The sequence below is a fragment of the Monodon monoceros genome, unplaced genomic scaffold (assembly GCF_005190385.1).
Source record: "Monodon monoceros isolate NGI ecotype Baffin Bay Population unplaced genomic scaffold, NGI_Narwhal_1 Super_Scaffold_18, whole genome shotgun sequence".
NCBI classification, from domain to species: Eukaryota; Metazoa; Chordata; class Mammalia; order Artiodactyla; family Monodontidae; genus Monodon; species Monodon monoceros.
The window spans coordinates 176,664,309-176,683,141 of NW_021703774.1; the positions used below are offsets into that span (position 1 = coordinate 176,664,309).

General features: G+C 50.4%; 2 protein-coding genes across 2 annotated transcripts in view; both read left to right on the forward strand.

Moving 5' to 3' along the window:
- Positions 1–5,969: 5,969 nt before the first annotated feature.
- Positions 5,970–12,400, forward strand: RPL22 (ribosomal protein L22). Its single transcript, XM_029230386.1, has 4 exons — positions 5,970–6,055; positions 7,862–7,966; positions 9,816–9,940; positions 12,199–12,400. The coding sequence occupies exons 1-4, from the start codon at positions 6,044–6,046 to the stop codon at positions 12,341–12,343; spliced, it is 387 nt and encodes a 128-aa protein (XP_029086219.1). The 5' UTR covers positions 5,970–6,043; the 3' UTR covers positions 12,344–12,400.
- Positions 12,401–18,356: 5,956 nt separating this feature from the next.
- CHD5 (chromodomain helicase DNA binding protein 5) overlaps positions 18,357–18,833 on the forward strand; it is a 61,865-nt gene continuing 61,388 nt past the window's right edge. Inside the window, exon 1 of the mRNA XM_029228865.1 lies at positions 18,357–18,724. Within this exon, the coding sequence (XP_029084698.1) occupies positions 18,646–18,724 (79 nt within the window). The 5' untranslated portion in view covers positions 18,357–18,645. The remainder of the gene's footprint in view (positions 18,725–18,833) is intronic.

Sequence of the window (18,833 nt, forward strand, 5' to 3'; positions counted from 1 at the left end):
AAGGGTTCGAGGTTCGGACTGGACCCCGCCCGCGGTGACAGAGCCCGGAGCCCGGAGACGCGGGAGCGCCGCGCAGAGCGGGGCCCGAGGACCCTGGCTGCGGGCTCCTCAGGGGGATACGGCTCCGCTGGCTAGGCCGGCTCTGTGCGGTCGGATTTGGGCCGGGACAGGAGTGGGTCCGCGCGGCCCTATTTCCTCGACGGGCAGTCGAGGGCGCCCGAGAGCAGCAGCCGCCCCTCCCTCCCACAGACACTCCAGTTCTCGGGAGAGCTCGTGAGAGGGCTTGGAAGCCCAGGGCTGCCTTTGGCAGGTTGGGTCTCTCGGCCAAGTTTCTGACCTCTCAGAGCCTCAGAGCTGGGGTAGAACAGGGCAGCCGCCCGGTGATGAGGTGAGACTTCAGTGAAGTGAAACGCACACCCTAAGCTTCCAAAATAATTAAGGCCCCACGCCCATCATCAGCGAGTTCCCAAGGTAGGTTTGGGTGGGAGCGTGATAGAGGAAGCTCTGAGCCTTTTCAGCTGGGCCCCCTCTGCCCTTCTTAGCCTGGCAAGTGATTGTTTCACCCAGTGTCATTTCCTCCAGCGTGCCCGCCTTCTCTGCGCATGTCACCCTGAGCTCTGGGAAAGCGGCCCCTGTAGCAGCCCCTCTTGAAATCAGAGTCAGGCCCACTGCCTAACCCATAGAAGGTGCTCAATAAAATCTTACTAATCAGGGACTTCCCTGCTGCCACAGTGGTTAAGAATCCGTCTGCCAATGCAGGGCACACGGGCTCGATCCCTGGTCCAGGAAGATCCCACATGCCGCAGAGCAACAAAGCCCGTGGGCCACAACTACTGAGCCTGCACTCTAGGGACCGCGAGCCACAACTACCGAGCCTGCGAGCCACAACTACTGAGCCCGCGAACCACAGCTACTGAAGCCCACGAGCCCTAGAGCCCACGCTCCGCAACAAGAGAAGCCACCGCAATGAGAAGCCCGCGCACCACAACAGAGAGTAGCCCCCGCTCTTCGCAACTAGAGAAAGCCCGCATGCAGCAACAAAGACCCAACGCAGCCAAAAGTAAAATAGATAAATTAAAAAAAAAAGTTATAAAAAACAATCTTACTAACTAGAAAAAACTAGGAGATAATATTCCAGCTGATTTTTAAAAAAAAATACATTTATTTATTTATTTTTGGCTGTGTTGGGTCTTCGTTGCTGCATGCAGGCTTTCTCTAGTTGCGGCGAGCAGGGGCTTCTCTTCGTCGCGGTGCGTGGGCTTCTCATTGCGGTGGCTTCTCTTGTTGCGGAGCACAGGCTGTAGGCGTGCGGGCTTCAGTAGTTGTGGCACGCTGGCTCTAGAGCGCAGGCTCAATAGTTGTGGCTCACGGGCTTAGTTGCTCCATAGCATGTGGGATCTTCCCGGACCAGGGACCGAACCCGTATCCCCTGCACTGGCAGGTGGATTCTTAACCACCGCACCGCCACGGAAGGCCCCTCCAGCTGGGTTTTGAAAGATGAGTAGAAGTTTGCCGGGGGAAGAAAGGAAGTGAATTCTAGGCAGGAACTACCTATTCTTTTAAGGACCCTCCCTAGCCCTGGTTCCATTTGTGCTCCAAGTCATAAAAACAGTGGTCAATGTTTATGGGTCAAGATACTATTCAAAGCTTTTTTACTTGTATTATGTCATCTAATCCTGACAATGTTACTTTTGAGTAGTATTTACTGAGCATCTGCCATGCGCCATACACAAGAAGGGCACCTAACCCAATAGGCAAGGTTAACCAAGTACACAAATAAACAAGTACAATAATGACAGACTGTGTTAAATGCTCTGAAGGAAAGAATCAGGATGATGTGATGGAGGGCAGCTGGGAGGGGGTGGAGCTGAGGACACACTAGATAACCCTGGGCAGAGCCCCTAGAGGATGAGAAAAAATCAGACACAAGAAAAGCCAGGAAGAGTTCAAAGCCAAGGTGGGAATTCCCTGGCGGTCCAGTGGTTAAGACTTGGCCTTCCAATGCAGGGGGTGAGGGTTCGATCCCTGGTCGGGAAGCTAAGATCCCACATGCCTCCAGGCTAAAAAAACAAAAAAACATAAAACAGAAGCAATATTGTAACAAATTTAATAAAGACTTAAAAAAAGAAAAGTGGAGGCAACAGCAAGTACAAGTTCCCAGAAGTTGGAATAAATTTAGAGGAAGGAAAGGAAGAACAATGTGGGTGGAGATGAAGGGACACAGGCTGGGGGGTGAGGCTGGGAATGGAGAGTGGGGGTAAGGGTGGAGAGGTGAGAGTGGTTTCATGGGGGTGAGGGTGGTCACCTTGACCCTCTGGTCTAGAGAAGTCACGAGTTCAAGATGGAGGCTGCACACACAGACCTGGGGAGCTGTATTTAAGGATATGCATCTGGGGCATGCCGAAGGTCAAGTGCAGATGAAGATGAGAGGAGCTCTGTGCCCTGTGGCTCTTCAAGTCCGCGGAGGAGGAGGGAGAAGCAAGGACACGGAGAAGAAGCAGCCGGTGAGGCGGGAGGAGAGCCTGAGGTTCTGGGGGCCCAGCGAAGAAGGGTCAGCAAGGAGGAGGGAGTGACCTGTGGTGTCAGATGCTACAGAAGCAGGAATAGGAGGACCAGGACCCGCCCCCAGTGCTTAGCAGGGGGACATCACCAGTGACCTTGATGAGAGCTGTGCTAGTGGCTGGGGAGGCGGGGGGCAAAAGCCTCACCAGAGTGGGTTCAACAGGAAGTGGGAGGAGAGAAATTGCAGACAGCACACAGAGGAAACTTCCAAGAAAATTGGTTAAAGAGATTGTCTTAGTTCAGGCTGCTGTAACAAAAATATCACAGGCTCGGCGGCTTAAACAACAGAAATTTCTCACAGTTCTTGGAGGCTGGAAGCCTAAGAGCAGGTGCAAACAGCTCTGGCTCCTGGGGAGGGCCTTCTTCCTGGCTTGTTGTCGGCTGCTTTCTCCCTGTGGCTCACGTGGCAAGAGAGATCTCATGTGTCTTCTTTCCCTTAGAAAGGCACCAGTCCCATCATGGAGCCCCACCCTCACGATCGCTAATAAATCTAATTACTTCCCAAAGGACCCACCTCCAAATACCATCATTTTGGAGACTAAGATTTCAGCTATGAATATGGGGGGACACAAACATTCAGTCCACAGTAGAGAGGAGACAAAAGTGGTGGTAAGTAACCGGGAATGTTGGGGTTTGAGAGATTGCTTTTTTTGTTTTAAGATGGGGGATTTTATCTTTATTTTATTTTATTTTTTAATTTTTGGCTGCGTTGAGTCATCGTTGCTTGCGCGGGCTTTCTCTAGTTGCGGCGAGCGGGGACTACTCTTCGTTGCGGTGCGCGGGCTTCTCATTGCGGTGGCTTCTCTTGTTGCGGAGCACGGGCCCTAGGGGTGTGGGCTTCAGTAGCTGCAGCACGCAGGCTCAGTAGTTGTGGCGCACGGGCTTAGTTGCTCCGCAGCATGTGGGATCTTCCCAGACCAGGGATCGAACCTGTGTCCCCTGCAATGGCAGGCGTATTCTTAACCACTGCGCTACCAAGTAAATCCCAAGATGGGAGATGTTAAAGAATGGTTGAGTGCTGATGGAAAAAAATCCAGAAGAAAGGATACATTGATGATTTCATGGGGTGGGGGGCAAGGACTGCTGGAGTGACATCCTCAAGTAGGCGGAAGTATGCCAGATGAATGCCCTAGTGTTGGGTTGACCTCAGATGGGGGCAAGGATGCTTCTTCCGCAGTAACAGGAGGAAAGGCAGAGCTGGGTAAAGCTGTTGCTGGATGGGTAGATGTGGAGGCAGGTGTGTCTGAAAACTCTCTTTGGATTGCTTCTATGTTTTCAAAAAAAGAGCAATGGAAGTCATCAGCTGAGAGGGAGGTTTTGGGGCGAGGAGGTGGCATTCTGACCAGAGGTGTGAAAACAATCACTTAGAAGATTGTTAGGCAGCCCTTGGGCTTGCTCAGAGTTAGGAGAGATGTCACTCGGGAGGAAGAACACTAAGGATTGTTAACTAGGTATCAAGACTTGACTCCATGCTCCCAATGCAGAGGGCCTGGGTTCAATCCCTGATTGGGGAAGTAGATCCCACATGCATGCCGCAACTAAGAAGTCCACATGCTGCAACTAAGAAGACCGCATGTCACAACTATGAGTCTGTGTGCCACAACTAAGACCTGGCGCAGCTAAAATAAATAAATATTAAAAAAAAAAAAAAAGAACAGTAGCAACTTCAGGAAGTGGCTACCACTCCTAAGGTGGTCTTATTAAAATGGAGACACTTAAAGAACAGGGCCCAGGAAGCTGATACATGAGAAAGGGGTGCTGCTCAGCTGGGGCTGGGGTTTCTGGGGAGAAGAAAATGAGGCTGGTTCTACAAGCGTTGGAATAACTGCAAACTGTATTCAACTGCTGTTTCTGGAATGTTCCAACTGTTGCTACCAGGATGAAGAAGCAGGAGTAGGTGACACCAACAGAACAGGAACAAGCAGGAAGCAAACAGGGAGAAGTCTCTTCTTTCTCCAGCCTGCAGTTTCCCCTTTAGGCCCCCGTTGAAAGAACCTGACCAGGTTGCAGGTGGTAAAGCAGAAACGTGGTTTGCAGTCAAGAACAGCAGGGTGGGGGCTTCCCTGGTGGTGCAGTGGTGGGGAATCCTCCTGCCAATACAGGGGACAAGGGTTCGAGCCCTGGTCCATGAAGATCCCACATGCCGTGGAGCAACTAAGCCTGTGTGCCACAATTACTGAGCCTGAGCTCCAGAGCCTGCGAGCCACGACTACTGAGCCTGCGTGCCACAACTACTGAAGCCCGTGTGCCTAGAGCCCGTGCTCTGCAACAAGAGAAGCCACCGCAATGAGAAGCCCGTGCACCGCAACGAAGAGTAGCCCTCGCTCGCCGCAACTAGAGAAAGCCCGTGCGCAGCAACAAAGACCCAACGCAGCCAAATATAAATAAATGAAATAAATACATTTATAAAAAAAAAAAAAAAAAAAGAACAGCAGGGTGGGTTTGGAACTTGGTCATCTGGCAGACTAGGCCTGAGGGTAAATAAACCTAGACCAGACAGCATGGGGAGTTTCCTCCCCACCACTGTGAGCCAGGATTGGGCTTCTGCTAGGTGAGTACAGGGCACACAGGGACTGGAGGGTGTGTGCAAGTGAGTGATTGTAACTGGTAAGGACACGACGTGGGGAGAGTGGGTGAAAGTGGTCCAGTCCATGGACTGTAGGTCTGGGCATGAAGACCTTTGCCACTCAACTTTGGTCCGCGGACCGGCAGCACCAGCATCTCCTGGGAGCTTTGAGTAATGCAGAATCTCAGGCCACTGAAACCCACTGAATTGGAATCTGCATTTTTAAGGGATTCCCAGGTGATTCCTGTCTATATGCCAGTTTGGGGAGCGCCGGCATAAGAATGTGTGGAATTGGGAAGCTAGAAGGGATGAACTGGAAAGCTAGGAGGTGATGATCGGAGTGTGGGCGGCTTGAACTTGAGGTGGTGGACAGTGTACCTGACTGCAGCAAAGAGGGCTAGCGCAGGGAGACATCCCCCCCATCCCCCCACCCCCGGCACCAGCTTCCAGGCTGGGCGCTTTAGGTAGGAAGACGCCAAGGGCTCTCGGGCATTAGGACCCCAAATTAGGCCTCACCTCCCCAAGTTAGTGAGTTCGACTCCCATCCCAGTGGCTGGTAATTTACGGATTATTGAATTTCCTTAATTTTTTTTTTCTTTCTAAGACTTGCAAAAGTAGAGCGAACCCCTTTATTTCTCTTTGGGGTAGTCTAGTATGGCTCCCCGCTCCGATCCGTCGCAGTGGGACAGGCCACCCTGCCTCCCTCCCCCTGCAATCCTCCGGACGGGTGAGAGGACAGGTTTTGCATTCAGGCAAAAGAAATCGCTCCCCGAGCGTACAGTACAGGGCGAGATGGTGGCGACCGTGGGGCGTGGCAGAGCGATTAGTACGGCCTGAGCCCTGCGTGCTCTGCGCGCTGCCCACTCTTTGCGTCTGCGTAGTTCACCCAACTCCTTTTCTGCCTCCGCTGCGGCGATGGCGCCAGTGGTTAGTATGGCTCCGTGTGAGGCCTCGGCTCTGGGGAGAGGCACGTGGGCCTCGCCGGCCCGGCCCCTGCCTGGCTCGCGGTGCACGGCTCTCTGCAGCATCCTGCCGGGGCCGGGCTAGGAGGCCGGCCGGAGCAGGCTGGGGCGGCCGCCGGGCCCCGCACATTGTGGGCGGAGGAGGCCGCGGCCCGAGGCGTAAGGGGCAGACCCGGGGCTCTCGGAGGCCGCGGCTTGGGCTTGGGCCCCTGCCTGCGCGGCCAGCGGGGAGCTGGGAGCCTGAGACTGCAGCCTGGGTCGGTCAGCGGCCCTTGGAGCCCGGCCGGTGTGAGGCAGCCGAGGCCTGGGCCTGGTTACCTGGGCGGAAGGCGGGGAAGGAGGGGACCCGGCGCCCTCGGTGACCAGTGGAAAGGTCCACGGAAGGTGGCGTGGCCGGCCTGTTTTCAGAGGGAGGCCCGGGTTAGAGGAGCCTTTCGCGTCTGCGGAGAAAGTTAAATCTTCAGGGTGCAGCTCTACAGCCCCTTTTAGGGGTCGGGTGAGGGCCCAGTTCCATTCGCTCTCAGCCAGGCTGGGACTGGGCCCTCGCGCGGCGCTCTCGCGTCACTCCGGCTGCAGATCGTTCTCCCAGGTTACTGGGAGGAAGTTTTCCTACCCTCCTCCGTTGCTGGGACGCCCTTGGGAACATTTTCGGCTCCTCTCCATTTTTCTGCCTGGGTGGGCTTGTAAGGCTTCTAGGCGTGTGTATGCTTTTGGTTTAAAACCATGGTGGGAGGTATGGAGACTATTGCCGGCAGGTCTTTTATTTGCTGATTGTATATTTCTGGGGCTAGATTTTTGAAGCAGCCCTTTTGATTGTTACTAGGAAGACATGTTGGGGGCGGGGGAAAAGGGACTTGTTGAAAGCTGAATGTTTGAAAAATTGACCCAGTTGATACAGATTTTAGGTGAAGTTTTTTGAGACATGAAGAGAGGTAAGACGGATTCTTGGAAAGGTCTGTTTAGATTCTGAAAGGCTTTTTCAAGTGCACCTGCGGGTAAGTAGGTTGTCCAAATGCTTTTCTTAACGGTGTTACACTTGCAGACGGAGAAGAGTCATAGGAGGTTTTTTCTGAGAATGAAGAGGTTGGAACCTTGTTAAACTGGTGGTTTGAAAGTGCTAGATTAAGTCAGTCAAAAGGCCAGGAATTGTCGCCATTAACGTTATAATTAGAACCTAAGTTTTAGTTTTATCCTTGCCCCAGCTGGGGTTAGATGGGAGGCTAGGATGTGTAGTTCTGGTCGCTGTTCTGAGAAGGTAGATGAGACAGGACGAAGGGAAAACGGCTAAACTGGATCAGGACCCGGGTCTGGAAAGTTAGGACAGGAATTTGTTGCAGATTAAAGCTGTTTTGGGTCCGCAAGGCATGTGCACGCCTGTGTCTTAATCCTGGAAGAAAACGAATGAGTATTCCTTTAACTTTATTTTGGAAATTTTAGGGCAAACAAGAGGAAACGTTCATTTTATTGTAGTTCATAAGCTAACAGACCTTCATGCTCATAGAAACTGGCGAGGCTGGAAAGTGTACATGGGTCAGGAGTGCTAGCACGATTTCCCCTTCAAGAGGGCATGACCCCAGGTTTGTAGAGCAGCATCTTGAGTGATCCGGCGTCCACTCTTGGCGCCTTTGCAGGGGAACACAGTTTGATGGTTTTTGTATTTGCATGTACTTTTACGATTCTAGTAGTTTTGCTTTTGTTGAGTTTTTTTTTTTTTTTTTTTTTGGGACTGGTTATGCCTTCATCTCTGTTATCATTTGTATACTTTTCTTAGAAAAAGCTTGTGGTGAAGGGGGGCAAAAAAAAGAAGCAGGTCCTGAAGTTTACTCTTGACTGTACCCATCCTGTAGAAGATGGAATCATGGATGCGGCCAATTTTGTAAGTTACACCCTTGATGTCACCCTGGGCAGTAGTGAACCCTTTGAGTTGTTGCTGAGAAGACCTCCTGGAGCATGCTTGCTGGCTGGCCCCGGCTACTCTGCTCTTCTGGCGCTACTGTTTGACCCTGGAGCTTTGTTTCGTTCTGCTTCTCACCCTTGCTTTCCCGTGTAGCAGTTGTGAGGAATAAAGGAGAGGCGCTCTAGCGCGTCAGTGCCAGAGAACTTACCTCATCATCTTCAGTTTCCAAAAATGATTTTACTTAAAATTTACTAGGAAACAGGCAAACCTTTGCACTGGAGTGTGTTTTAAGTGCAAGCTGTGGACCCTGACCCTCAGGGCCAAGGGGGTGCCTGTGACCTGGGCCTGATGCTTGGCTCTGGGGCCTTGGACAGATGGCAGCATCTCCTTGAGTTTTCTCTTTTATTAAGCACCAGAGCTTCAGTGTTTCTGTGAGAATATCCTGTTTGCTGATTTGTAATTGGAGCTTTTGGGTTTTTTCAGGCCTTGCTCTACTGATTTTTTACCCTCATGTTGGCCCCATTCCCCAATATTCCTCTATTTCACATAAGTCTAGAAAAATTAATCTCATTGTCACGTTTTTGACTCTGCAACTTGGTCGTGGCATTTTACTGTTTTCCTCTCCAACAGCCAAGCTTGGGGGAATTCAGGCATATTGTGCAGAACCCTAAATTGATATTTTCTCTTTACTCTCCAGAAGGTCAACTACTGCGAGATAAATATTACAACAAGAATAATTTTCAAATAAAAAAATTAAAGGTTTGGCTTACAGCCACTGTTTACAAAGCGTGGAATTCGGGTAACCTGTAGTTCACCACCCTCTGGTAGATGCCTTTTGTGTCCTGGCCTGTCCTGCAAGAAGTCCTTCACTTGACTCCTTAGTTCCTTCTCCAGCCAATGACTTCTTGCTTTTCTCCGTGGCCTCTTGTCCCTCGTAACATGTGGCTTCTTCCAGTTTGTGTCTGGGATGTTCCCTTCTCCCTTCCTCCCTCTGTACTGATCTGTGTATGTGACTGTCTTCCTTCTAGACGCCTCCTGAGGATAGAAAACACAAGTCATTTATGAGTCTGAGATGCAAAGGTCAGGATTTCTGACCTAATCCCCCCCCCCCCCCCCCGCCACCCGCCAACCTGTCGCCAGTTAACATATTGTGTATTGGAGTTTTTAAATAGAGGACTGTAGGAGTTGGGAGCTGAAGGGACTTCGTAGCATTGCAATAGCAAGAAAACCAAAAAAGAGTCCTCTTTTTTGGTCAGAGACTCCTGAAACCCATGGAAGTGAATGACCAGCCCAGGCTTCCACGGGGGTTTGCCCAGAGTCCATCTCTGGGCTCCTAGGCCACTGTCCCTTCTGCTGTTCGGTGATGGTGCACGTGGCCCCTCAGCAGATCTGTAATTGTTTCGGTCACTGTATGTTTTTGTTCCTTCTGCTGGATCGAAGACCTATTTTCTCTTATCACACAGAGGACAATGCTTTATATGTCTTAGGTCCAGAAGTTGCTTGTCACTTTGGTTGCCTGTATCTTGTAGGTTTGGGTCTGGGTTTCCTGACTACTCTCCCGAGACCCAGGAGTCAGAGCCTTGCATGGCGTAGAGGCACATTGAGCATATGTGTGGAAGTAGTCACGTATGTTCATGCTAGGATGTTTTCAGTTACATATGTGAACAGTTGAATACCATCTTCTGATGGCTGTTCCTAGATTTCAGATCTTTGGCCGAAGATTTTCTTTTTTTTTTAAGATTGAACATTTAATGAACTGTATTTGCTCAGAGTCAGGAGTATAAAGAAAATGAGATGGGTGAACTGGTCAATTTGATGATTTCTACAGGAGCAGTTTCTTCAGGAAAGAATCAAAGTGAATGGAAAAGCTGGGAATCTCGGAGGAGGTGTTGTAACAATCGAAAGAAGCAAAAGCAAGATCACTGTAACTTCCGAGGTGCCTTTTTCCAAAAGGTATGGGAAAGAGATGAGCGTTTCTTGCCTGCATCCTAGCACTAAGATTCCCACCCCCACCGTGGCCGGGAATGTTACTCCACCTTGAGTAATCTGCTCTGTGGTTACCTCTGTTAGCCTCTGGAGCAGCGTCCAGTGTAGGGGGTGGTGGATGAACGGATGAATGTTACGGTAGTTAAAAGTATTCAACTCTTAGTAGATTTTTACAGTTTTGTTTTTCACAGGCTAAAGTATTTCAAGCAGTAAAGATGCTCGGACTTGCTTAGACTGTGTTCTTAAAAGTGAAGATCTTGCTTCCTTTGCCTCTAGATGACGTTGAAGAGCTTTCATTTCTAAGTTTATGGTTTCCCCCGCCCCCCCCCCCCCCGCAAATGCTACTGTAATTAGGTGAGGGATCTGAAATCTCAGTTTAGACTGAAGCCACTCTGTTAATTCCTGTGGGCCAGTGTTTTTAAGTTGGAGACAGCAGTTCACTTGCCCTGCTATATATTTATGTCTTTTGTTTTGAGAATGAGGTTAAAAACACGTTACAAGTCACTACGGAATTGGACGTGTTTATACCTAGCTCCTAGCCCAGAGCCTGGCGTATAATTCTTAGGAGCGTTTAATCAAACTGAATCAAACAGTAGGAAGTTTGAAGTGTTAGGACAAGTTGGTTATAGTTAAGCCTTTGCTTTTATTTTTATTTATTTATTTAAAGAATAGGGTTTAATTAATTAATCAATATTTATTGGCCGTGCTGTGCGGCTTGCAGGATCTTAGTTCCCTGGCCAGGGGTTGAACCAGCACCTTCGGCAGTGAAAGCGCCGAGTCCTAACCACTGGACCGCCAGGGAAGTCCCCTTTGCTTCCATTTTTAACTGAAACAGTCAAGAGATGACTTTAAGGCTAAGTGAACTACTCCTGTTCTGCCTGACTGCGTTATTTCATTTGTGCAGAAGGTTTGACAGTGAGAGATGGGGCAACTGGAGGGCCTCCAGGGTGTGCTTAACACCCACCCCACTGGGCTTCTGCAGAGCTCTCAGGGAAGCGCTGTTAACCTAGCTTCCCCCAACATTCTATTAGGAAAATACTCAAACCACCTAAACTTTTGAATTAACCACCTCACCTGAATACAATATAGTAGAAATAGTAAATGGAAAAAAAAGAATACTTTTTAGATGAAACTAACAAACTGATTTATTTTTATGTAGGGAAAAGTGGGTAGAATTGAACTGAGGTCTTCACATCTTTGTGAAGATTGCTTTGTTGGCGTAAGTAAGACAGTTGAACAGTGTTCATTTCTTGGAGGTGTTGAGTTTGTTGGTTTGTTAATATTTGGGTCCTGGCTAAAGTGCCACAGTTTGCCTGTGCATCTCATTTAGTCCTTGTACTAGTCTGAAGAGATGCTAAGTATCATGAGTCCTGTTTTACAGAGGGCGAATCTGAGGTCTGGAAAGGTTAATTTGCCCAGTGGTGGGTTTGCTGGGTGTTCTATTCCTCTTTATGGCTTTGGGGAGATGCCAGAATAGATAAACCTCAGGGCCTCATAAGCAGACAGCTGAGAGATGAAACAGGATTGCAGGCTTTCTTTTGAGCACAAGAGGCATCGCTGCCTTTAGGTGAACAGAGTTTGCTGACAGCGCTGTGCAGGGTTGGCTGCTGAGCTCGCTCAGGCCGAGGCAGCCGCTGGGTGGATGGACTAGAGAGGCCAAGTGCTCTCACTGCAGAGTCGCGGTCAGGGCGGTTGCCGGGGGGCATTGGGAGATGAGCGTCACGCAGCAGGAGTGAGCGTGTGTGTGTGTCTGTGTGCGTGTGTGTGAGTGACACGGCCCTCAGCCCCGGTCCCAGTAACCCAGCAACCTCAATGGCAGGTTTCAGTCAGTGAGGTGAAGTACTGGGAGCTCATTGGAAATCCAGCGGTTTCTCAATAAAAGGTACTGAGATTGTGTGCTTAATTGCCAGATTACTACCTTGATCTCTTTCCCTAGTGGTCGCTAAAAACCATTTTATAGGTGAGGGCTGTTGCTTCATGGACAGCAGTCCCATCTTAATCTGTTCTCATTTTTATGTCCAGGTTAGATGAAATGTGATTGATGTTTATTCTCGTTAGAGCATTGGCTGGCTATAATATTTGCCTGTCTTTGCCATTTTTGAACCATGGGAAAACACCTTGAATTGTTATGACTTTGAATGCGGGGGTTTCATAAAAGTTACAGTGTTTCAGAATTTAAGAAGGCCTTGTATCTGGTGCAGTTCTGAAGTGTTCTTTCTCTGCAGGTATTTGAAATATCTCACCAAAAAATATTTGAAGAAGAATAATCTCCGTGATTGGTTACGCGTAGTTGCTAACAGCAAAGAAAGTTACGAATTACGTTACTTCCAGATTAATCAAGATGAAGAAGAGGAGGAAGATGAGGATTGAAACTCGGTTATCTGGAGTATTTTGTATGAATTCTTAAATAAAATTTAGGAAACAAAATGGTGGCTTTCCTTGTATCTCTGCAGCGTGGATTGAACAGAAAATTGGAAATCATAGTAAAAGGGCTTCACTTGGGCTGCCACTCACTTGCTTGTAATTAAACTTTTTTTCTGCTTGAAAATTTCAATTCTTTTGGTAGAAATACCAAAATGTGTAAGTCTCCTTCGAGGGAACTGACTACTGTTTGTCATTGAACAGGTGGATGAGGGCGTGGAGATGTGAGTTCAGTTGGTTACTATTTTACACAAAAAGGGGTGGGTCAGTTTCATCTGGTACTTTTCTCAAAGATTGAGGAATACAAATGTGGGAACTCCTGATTCACTGAAAGCAGATCCAGTGACTTGTTTCTGAGGTTCTTTTTTTGGGAAAGTGGCAGTGTCGATAAAATGCAGGCTTCTGGGGCATTTGTCTTCATTTTCTGATTACAAATTACTCTTGATGGACACAGTTATTACTATGTATGTTAATCCTTTTTCTTCCTGTAGAAATAAAATGTCCTTTTGCTTCGCATATTCTACTACACCTCTGGAAAGGGTCTGGAGAGCGACTGTAAAAGTCACAGGTGTTCAATTAAGGAAAGGTCTACAAAATACGAATTTGTAAATAAGCATTGTTTCTACAAGTCCTTGCACCAAACTGTCACTTTGAACCCCACCAGGGGGAGCTGGAGATGAGGAATAGTGGAGCTTCCAAAGGTGGGTGTCGGTGAGGTTGCCTGGGGTCAGGCTCAGAATCCCAGAGTTCTGGAGTCTTACCCCGGGGGCAGGTGTGGAGGAGAGGGGCCTGGAAGACAGCTCAGGCTGAAGAGAAGTCTTGAGATGCCCAGGGAGTAGTCCCTTTCACACCATTTAGGCCACGGCTGGGCTTAAAAGTCATTCTACAAACACGTTAAGCAGGGCCAAGCTGAAAGGGCTTCCCACGATATTGGGGGTTCTGCTGTACGTGTACAGGCTAGAGATCTGTGAAAGGTCATTAATGAGATCATAAAGATGTGACTGTTGCTGACAATGTCGAGAGTGACTTTGAGAAGAGATCCTGATGCCTTATGGTGCCCTCTAAAATTTAAATTTTACAGGAATGTCTGCATTGTTTTAAGGTTACGTTGTATCAAATTCATGTCTTTCAAGAGCTTGCTTAGGTGCCTTTCCACACCTGAAATTCTTGTGATCTTGCTAGTTGCATAGCTGGAAATTAAATGTTTTGAGTCATACCTTGGCTCCAATTTAACATCTGGTGCTCCTTGGGTTGAATTTAACATGTTGAGGCTTTGTAATTTCATTTGTGGTAAAGGCTCTAGCATTTTCTATTTCTATGCAAATTTCTTGAAGCAGAATTGTTTGCCTGTTTCTCCGCCCTGGAGGAGGCAGTGTTTCTTTCAAATTTAACTGAGCATCAGTCGCTCTTTGGTGCTGTCCATTACCATGATTATTAACTTTGTTAGCAAGTTTGTGACTTGGGTTTGCAAATTTTACTTGTTTGTTGCATTGATGTTCCCTTGTAGTAATTCTTAGTTTGGTTGTAAAAAAATTAGCCTTGGGCTGAAATTAGCATATAAGTTTTTTTTTTTTTAAACTATTCCCAGAATCTAAAACTTGTAATAAAATTGAAACTTTTTGGTTTTTCTATGCCTTTTGAACTCTTGTATTTTGACTTTTGATCACATTTTATATTAAAGTGGCTAACGCATGGCTACTATTATTGTACAAGGCTTTTTTTTTTTAAAGGATTGGCATGTTAATCTGTTTAGCAACAATAAATTGGTTGTTTGTCCTCACTGATGAATTGCTGTACCAACAATGACCTTGGACTTCATTAAGTTTGAGAAGAACATGTGTCTTTTATTCCCACTTTCTTCACCCTAGTTATGCATGCCGCGGTGCCTCAGGTTCTGGAGTTGACTTATAACCGAACTCTCCATGTAGAATTTCTTCAGACCCAGAGCCGGAGAATAACTTTGCAAACACATGACTTTCTGATGGATACGTGATGTGAACTTGAATTACATGGCACCCATTATCCCAGCTGTGCCCGAGCCACAGTTTAGACCCATTTCACCTGCCTGATCAAGGCACAGGAAGAGACTGGGTCTTGGAGCGTTTCAAGCTGAGATTTAAGTGCATAAAGGTAGTGAAATAGGAACTTGGTGCAGCCTTGTTCTCAGCTGACTCCAAATCCAGCACGGCTTCACCCTTGGCTGGGTGAACACTATCTCTCATCTGAGGTTTAATTTTGTTGCTTTCCTTTCAAAAGCCCCCGCTACCCCTTTCTGTGGCTTTTTCAGTGGTGAAGGTGTGCTTTTCTGAGTAGTGTCATCCTCCTAGCATTTTGGGACGAGCCACGTGGTGAAATAGACCAGTGCTGGCTGGTAAGTGGTGCCTAGCACAGAGGTGTTCGGAAACATTGGTGTCACAGATGGGGGAAAGTGGGAGAGTTGGATCACATCAAATATATTTTAAGACAATTGGTCAAAATTACAGAATGTTTTGGGGTATTTAGGCCTCAGCCTTTTTAGGGGTCTCTTGGTTTCTTGGAAGGTGAGCAGGACCCCAGTATGGTGATAATGGTCCCCTGGTCCATCACTGACACGCTCAGGGGAGCTTGGAAGCTTGCTCTCCTTCCTCTTGCTGCCTGGCCCTTCTGCTGACTTACTCCCAAACTTCACAAGACTGTAAGCAGGGCCCTGTGTGGGCCCCCCTTCCTGTGAGGGGGGCACATCCCTAGGAGGTGGGTCCCTGACAAGAGAGAACTACAGATTGGGCAGTACCAAGGGGACAGGCCTCTGCTTGGTAACCTTGGATAGAGCCAATATATTTTTTAAAATAGTTTTGATTTTTTAAATGAATTTTTATTGGAGTATAGTTTATTTACAATGTTGTGTTAGTTTCTGCTGTACAGCAAAGTGATTTAGTTATACCTATACATGTATCCACTTTTTTAGATTCTTTTCCCATATAGGTCATTACAGAGTATTGAGTAGAGTTCCCTGTGCTATACAGTAAGTTCTTATTAGTTATCTATTTTATATGTAGTGGTGTGTCAATCCCAGTCTCCCAATTTATCTCCCCCCCCTTCCCTCGTGGTAACCATAAGTTTGTGTTCTACATCTGTGACTTTATTTCTGTTTTGTAAAGTTCATTTGTACCATTTTTTTAGATTCCACACATAAGCGATATATGAAATTTGGCTGACTGACTGACTTCCCTCAGTTTGACAGTCTATAGGTCCGTTCTAAAATATTTTGATTTTATTTATTTATTTTTGGCCGTGTTGGGTCTTTGTCGCTGCGTGCGGGCTTTCTCTAGTTGCGTCGAACGGGAGCTACTCTTCGTTGCGGTGCAGGGGCTTCTCATTGCGGTGGCTTCTATTGTTGCAGAGCACGGGCTCTAGGCTCGCGGGCTTCAGTAGTTGCGGCATGCGGGCTTCAGTAGTTGCGGCACGCGGGCTCAGTAGTTGTGGCTCGCGGGCTCTAGAGCGCAGGCTCAGTCGTTGTGGCGTACGGGCTTAGTTGCTCCGCGGCATGTGGGATCTTCCCGGACCAGGGCTTGAACCTGTGTCCCCAGCATTGGCAGGCAGATTATTTTTTTTTCTTTTGCGGTACGTGGGCCTCTCACTGTTGTGGCCTCTCCCGTTGCGGAGCACAGGCTCCGGACGCGCAGGCTCAGTGGCCATGGCTCACGGGCCCAGCCGCTCTGCGGCATGTGGGATCTTCCCGGACCAGGGCACGAACCCGTGTCCCCTGCATCGGCAGGCGGACTCCCAACCACTGCGCCACCAGGGAAGCCCTGGGGCTTGTTTTTAACAGCAGTCATTTTTGGTCCATTGTTATTAAAATGTATATTTAATAGTTTAACAGTAATCAACGCTCTCCTTTAAATACTACTAGAGATTGTTAGGCAAAAATCCATTTGTTTCTGCCCTTCCAGTTTCTGCTTTGCTTTGGTTTTGGTCATTAAGTATTGTTACCTAGCTGCAGCCATCGCAAGAACAAGGACGGGGAGAGGATTATGAGTGATGAACATCTCGACTCTTAATTTGCCAAATTAAGCAGTTGGAACTGTTCTTCGTTGAATGATGTCTGACTTAACCTCACCTTGGGAACTGGAGCCAGGGTTAATGGTGCGTGTGTGGTGGGCTCTCTGGTGATGGGAAATGCTGTAGGTCACAGTTTCTCTGAAGTGGGACAGGGGACCTGTGGAAGTGTCCTGAACTCATTCCACCATGTGGGAGGGGTTGGGGGCAGGGCTGGGGACTGGGGTGGGCAGTTTGGTGGCACTTAGGGTCTTTTCCTGGTTAACATTCAGGAAGACAGGAGGTCTGGAAAGAGGAAGGCAGCCTTGCCAGGGAAAATGCAGGCCTGCTAAAGCCTCAGTGGTCGAGGTTCCCTCAGCTACACGTCCAGGAGGTGAAATACAGCTTCAGGCCAGGAGGATCCCTTGCTTTCTTAGTCCGCTTCCCTGCGGCCCTTCCCTTAGCCCTTGCAGGCCACCTGCTCGGGGCAGATTCAACATCTCTCCTAATGTGGTTTAAAAGGGATCCTGGAGACGGGATTCCCAGTGCCCTGCACTTTTTCTGGGAGGCTGGACTGTTCTCTCCCAAACGTGACTGCAGAGGAGCTTTGGTTTGGGGCTTGCTGTCAACTAGGTCGGAAGGGGGAGGAAGAATGTGCTGCATATTTCTCCAGCTTCCCCCCCCCCATGCCATCCATCACCTTCAGGTCACAGCTTGGACTCACTGTGGAGTGGGTTGTGGCCACCTCCCCAAGAGGTCTTGCACTAGGGGCCCTTGCCAAGCACCCACAACTCTCCTGGTTCCTCAAAGTCCCCAGGAAGGAAGAGCCCTCCTGGTGATGCCAGTGGCTCGGGTACTGGTGAAACAGGTGAGTGCCCACCTGGATGGAGCGGGTGCTCAGCCAATACCAGAGGGGTGGGTGCCAGAGAAGAAACCTCCTCCCGGCTGCTTTGGGCTTCCCAAGTCAGGTAGATCTTGGGGGTCCTTGGCATGACTGGGTCTCCAGTGGCTTCCCCCAAACGTGCCTGGCCCCAGGCAGTGAGGTGAGAGCGCCCGCCCTTTCCTGGCTCTTCTAGGGGTAGAAAGCCCGCCCCTGAAACTTTTGCGTTCGTAGAGTAGCTTTAAGACTTGCTGCAGCTGCAGCCGAGGCTGGTGGCGCGTGTTTAAAATTCTAGTCTTGCTCCCGAGGGCTTCGGCCTCCATCTTCACCTTTAACAACCGAGGGCTGGCGGCGCGGTTCCTTCCCGCTCCGCGCGGAGTTTTGGGCACAAAGAACGCAGAGCCCGCATCACCCCCGGGGGTCCGGATGTGTTTAAAGCGGACCCCGCCTGGAGGGGTGTTTTGGAAGTGGGCACGTGTGCGGTGGGAGCGGGGCGCGATGGGGTGAGGGAGGAGCCAGCCTCTACAGATTTTTCTGGAGGAATCAGACCCACTGTCTCCAGAGCGGCCCTTCCCCGAGTGCGGGACGCATTTTTCTTCGAATCCTCTTTGGAAAGGGGATTAGAAGCGTGTTGCGGCCGGTGCGGGGCGACCAGGGTCTCGGCGCGTGTGAGCGGAGTACTGGAGCTCGCTGCCCGCTGCCCCGGGGACCCCGCCTCCGCGCCCTTGGGGACCCTTCCCGGGCGGGGGCGGCAGCGGCATTGGGCCCTGCCGGTGGTGCGCGGGCCGGCGTTTCCCCGCCTCCCACCGGGCCCGGCCCACCCGAGTCCCAGCTCCCAGCTCGGCCGTCGGGTCCCCGGGCGCGTGGTCGCCTCGACGGCTCCCCCTGCCGGAGCGCCCTGTCCCCACCCCACACCCAGAGTCTCAGGACTAGTCCCCCCAACTTGTTCTTTGCTGTTAACTAGTCGCGCTGCCGGAACGATGGGATGGGGTTGCCACAGCAACCAGACTGGACGTCACAATCCGGGCATGTGTGCCGCCCCCCCCCCGCCACCCCCCTTCTTGCTGCCTGCCGCCGGCGCTGCCGCCGCCACCTCGGCCGGCTGCGGGACTCAGGCTGCGGGGCGCGGTGGGCGGAGCAGCCCGGGCTTTGCGGGGAGCGGGGCGAAGGCGGCCGAGAGGAAGGGGGTCGAGACGGGGGAGTGGAGGTTTGGGGGGGTGGGGGGGCAGGCGGCCGCCATCTTCTCGCCGAGGCCGCCTCGCCCGCCGCGCGCGCCCGTCCGGCAGCGCACGGGTTAAGGCTGGCACCGCGCCCGGCGGGAGGGGGGCGCCCACCTCCCCTCCCCCCCGCGCCGGGCATGCGGGGCCCGCTGGGCACCGAGGAGGAGCTGCCGCGGCTGTTCGCGGACGAGATGGAGAACGAGGACGAGATGTCAGGTGAGCGGGGCGCCGGCTGCGCCCGGGGCGGGCGGCGGGGGACGAGGCGACCGGCGGGGCCCCGGGGCCGGACCTCGCGGGCGGCGCTGGCGGCGCGCGGGAAGGGGGG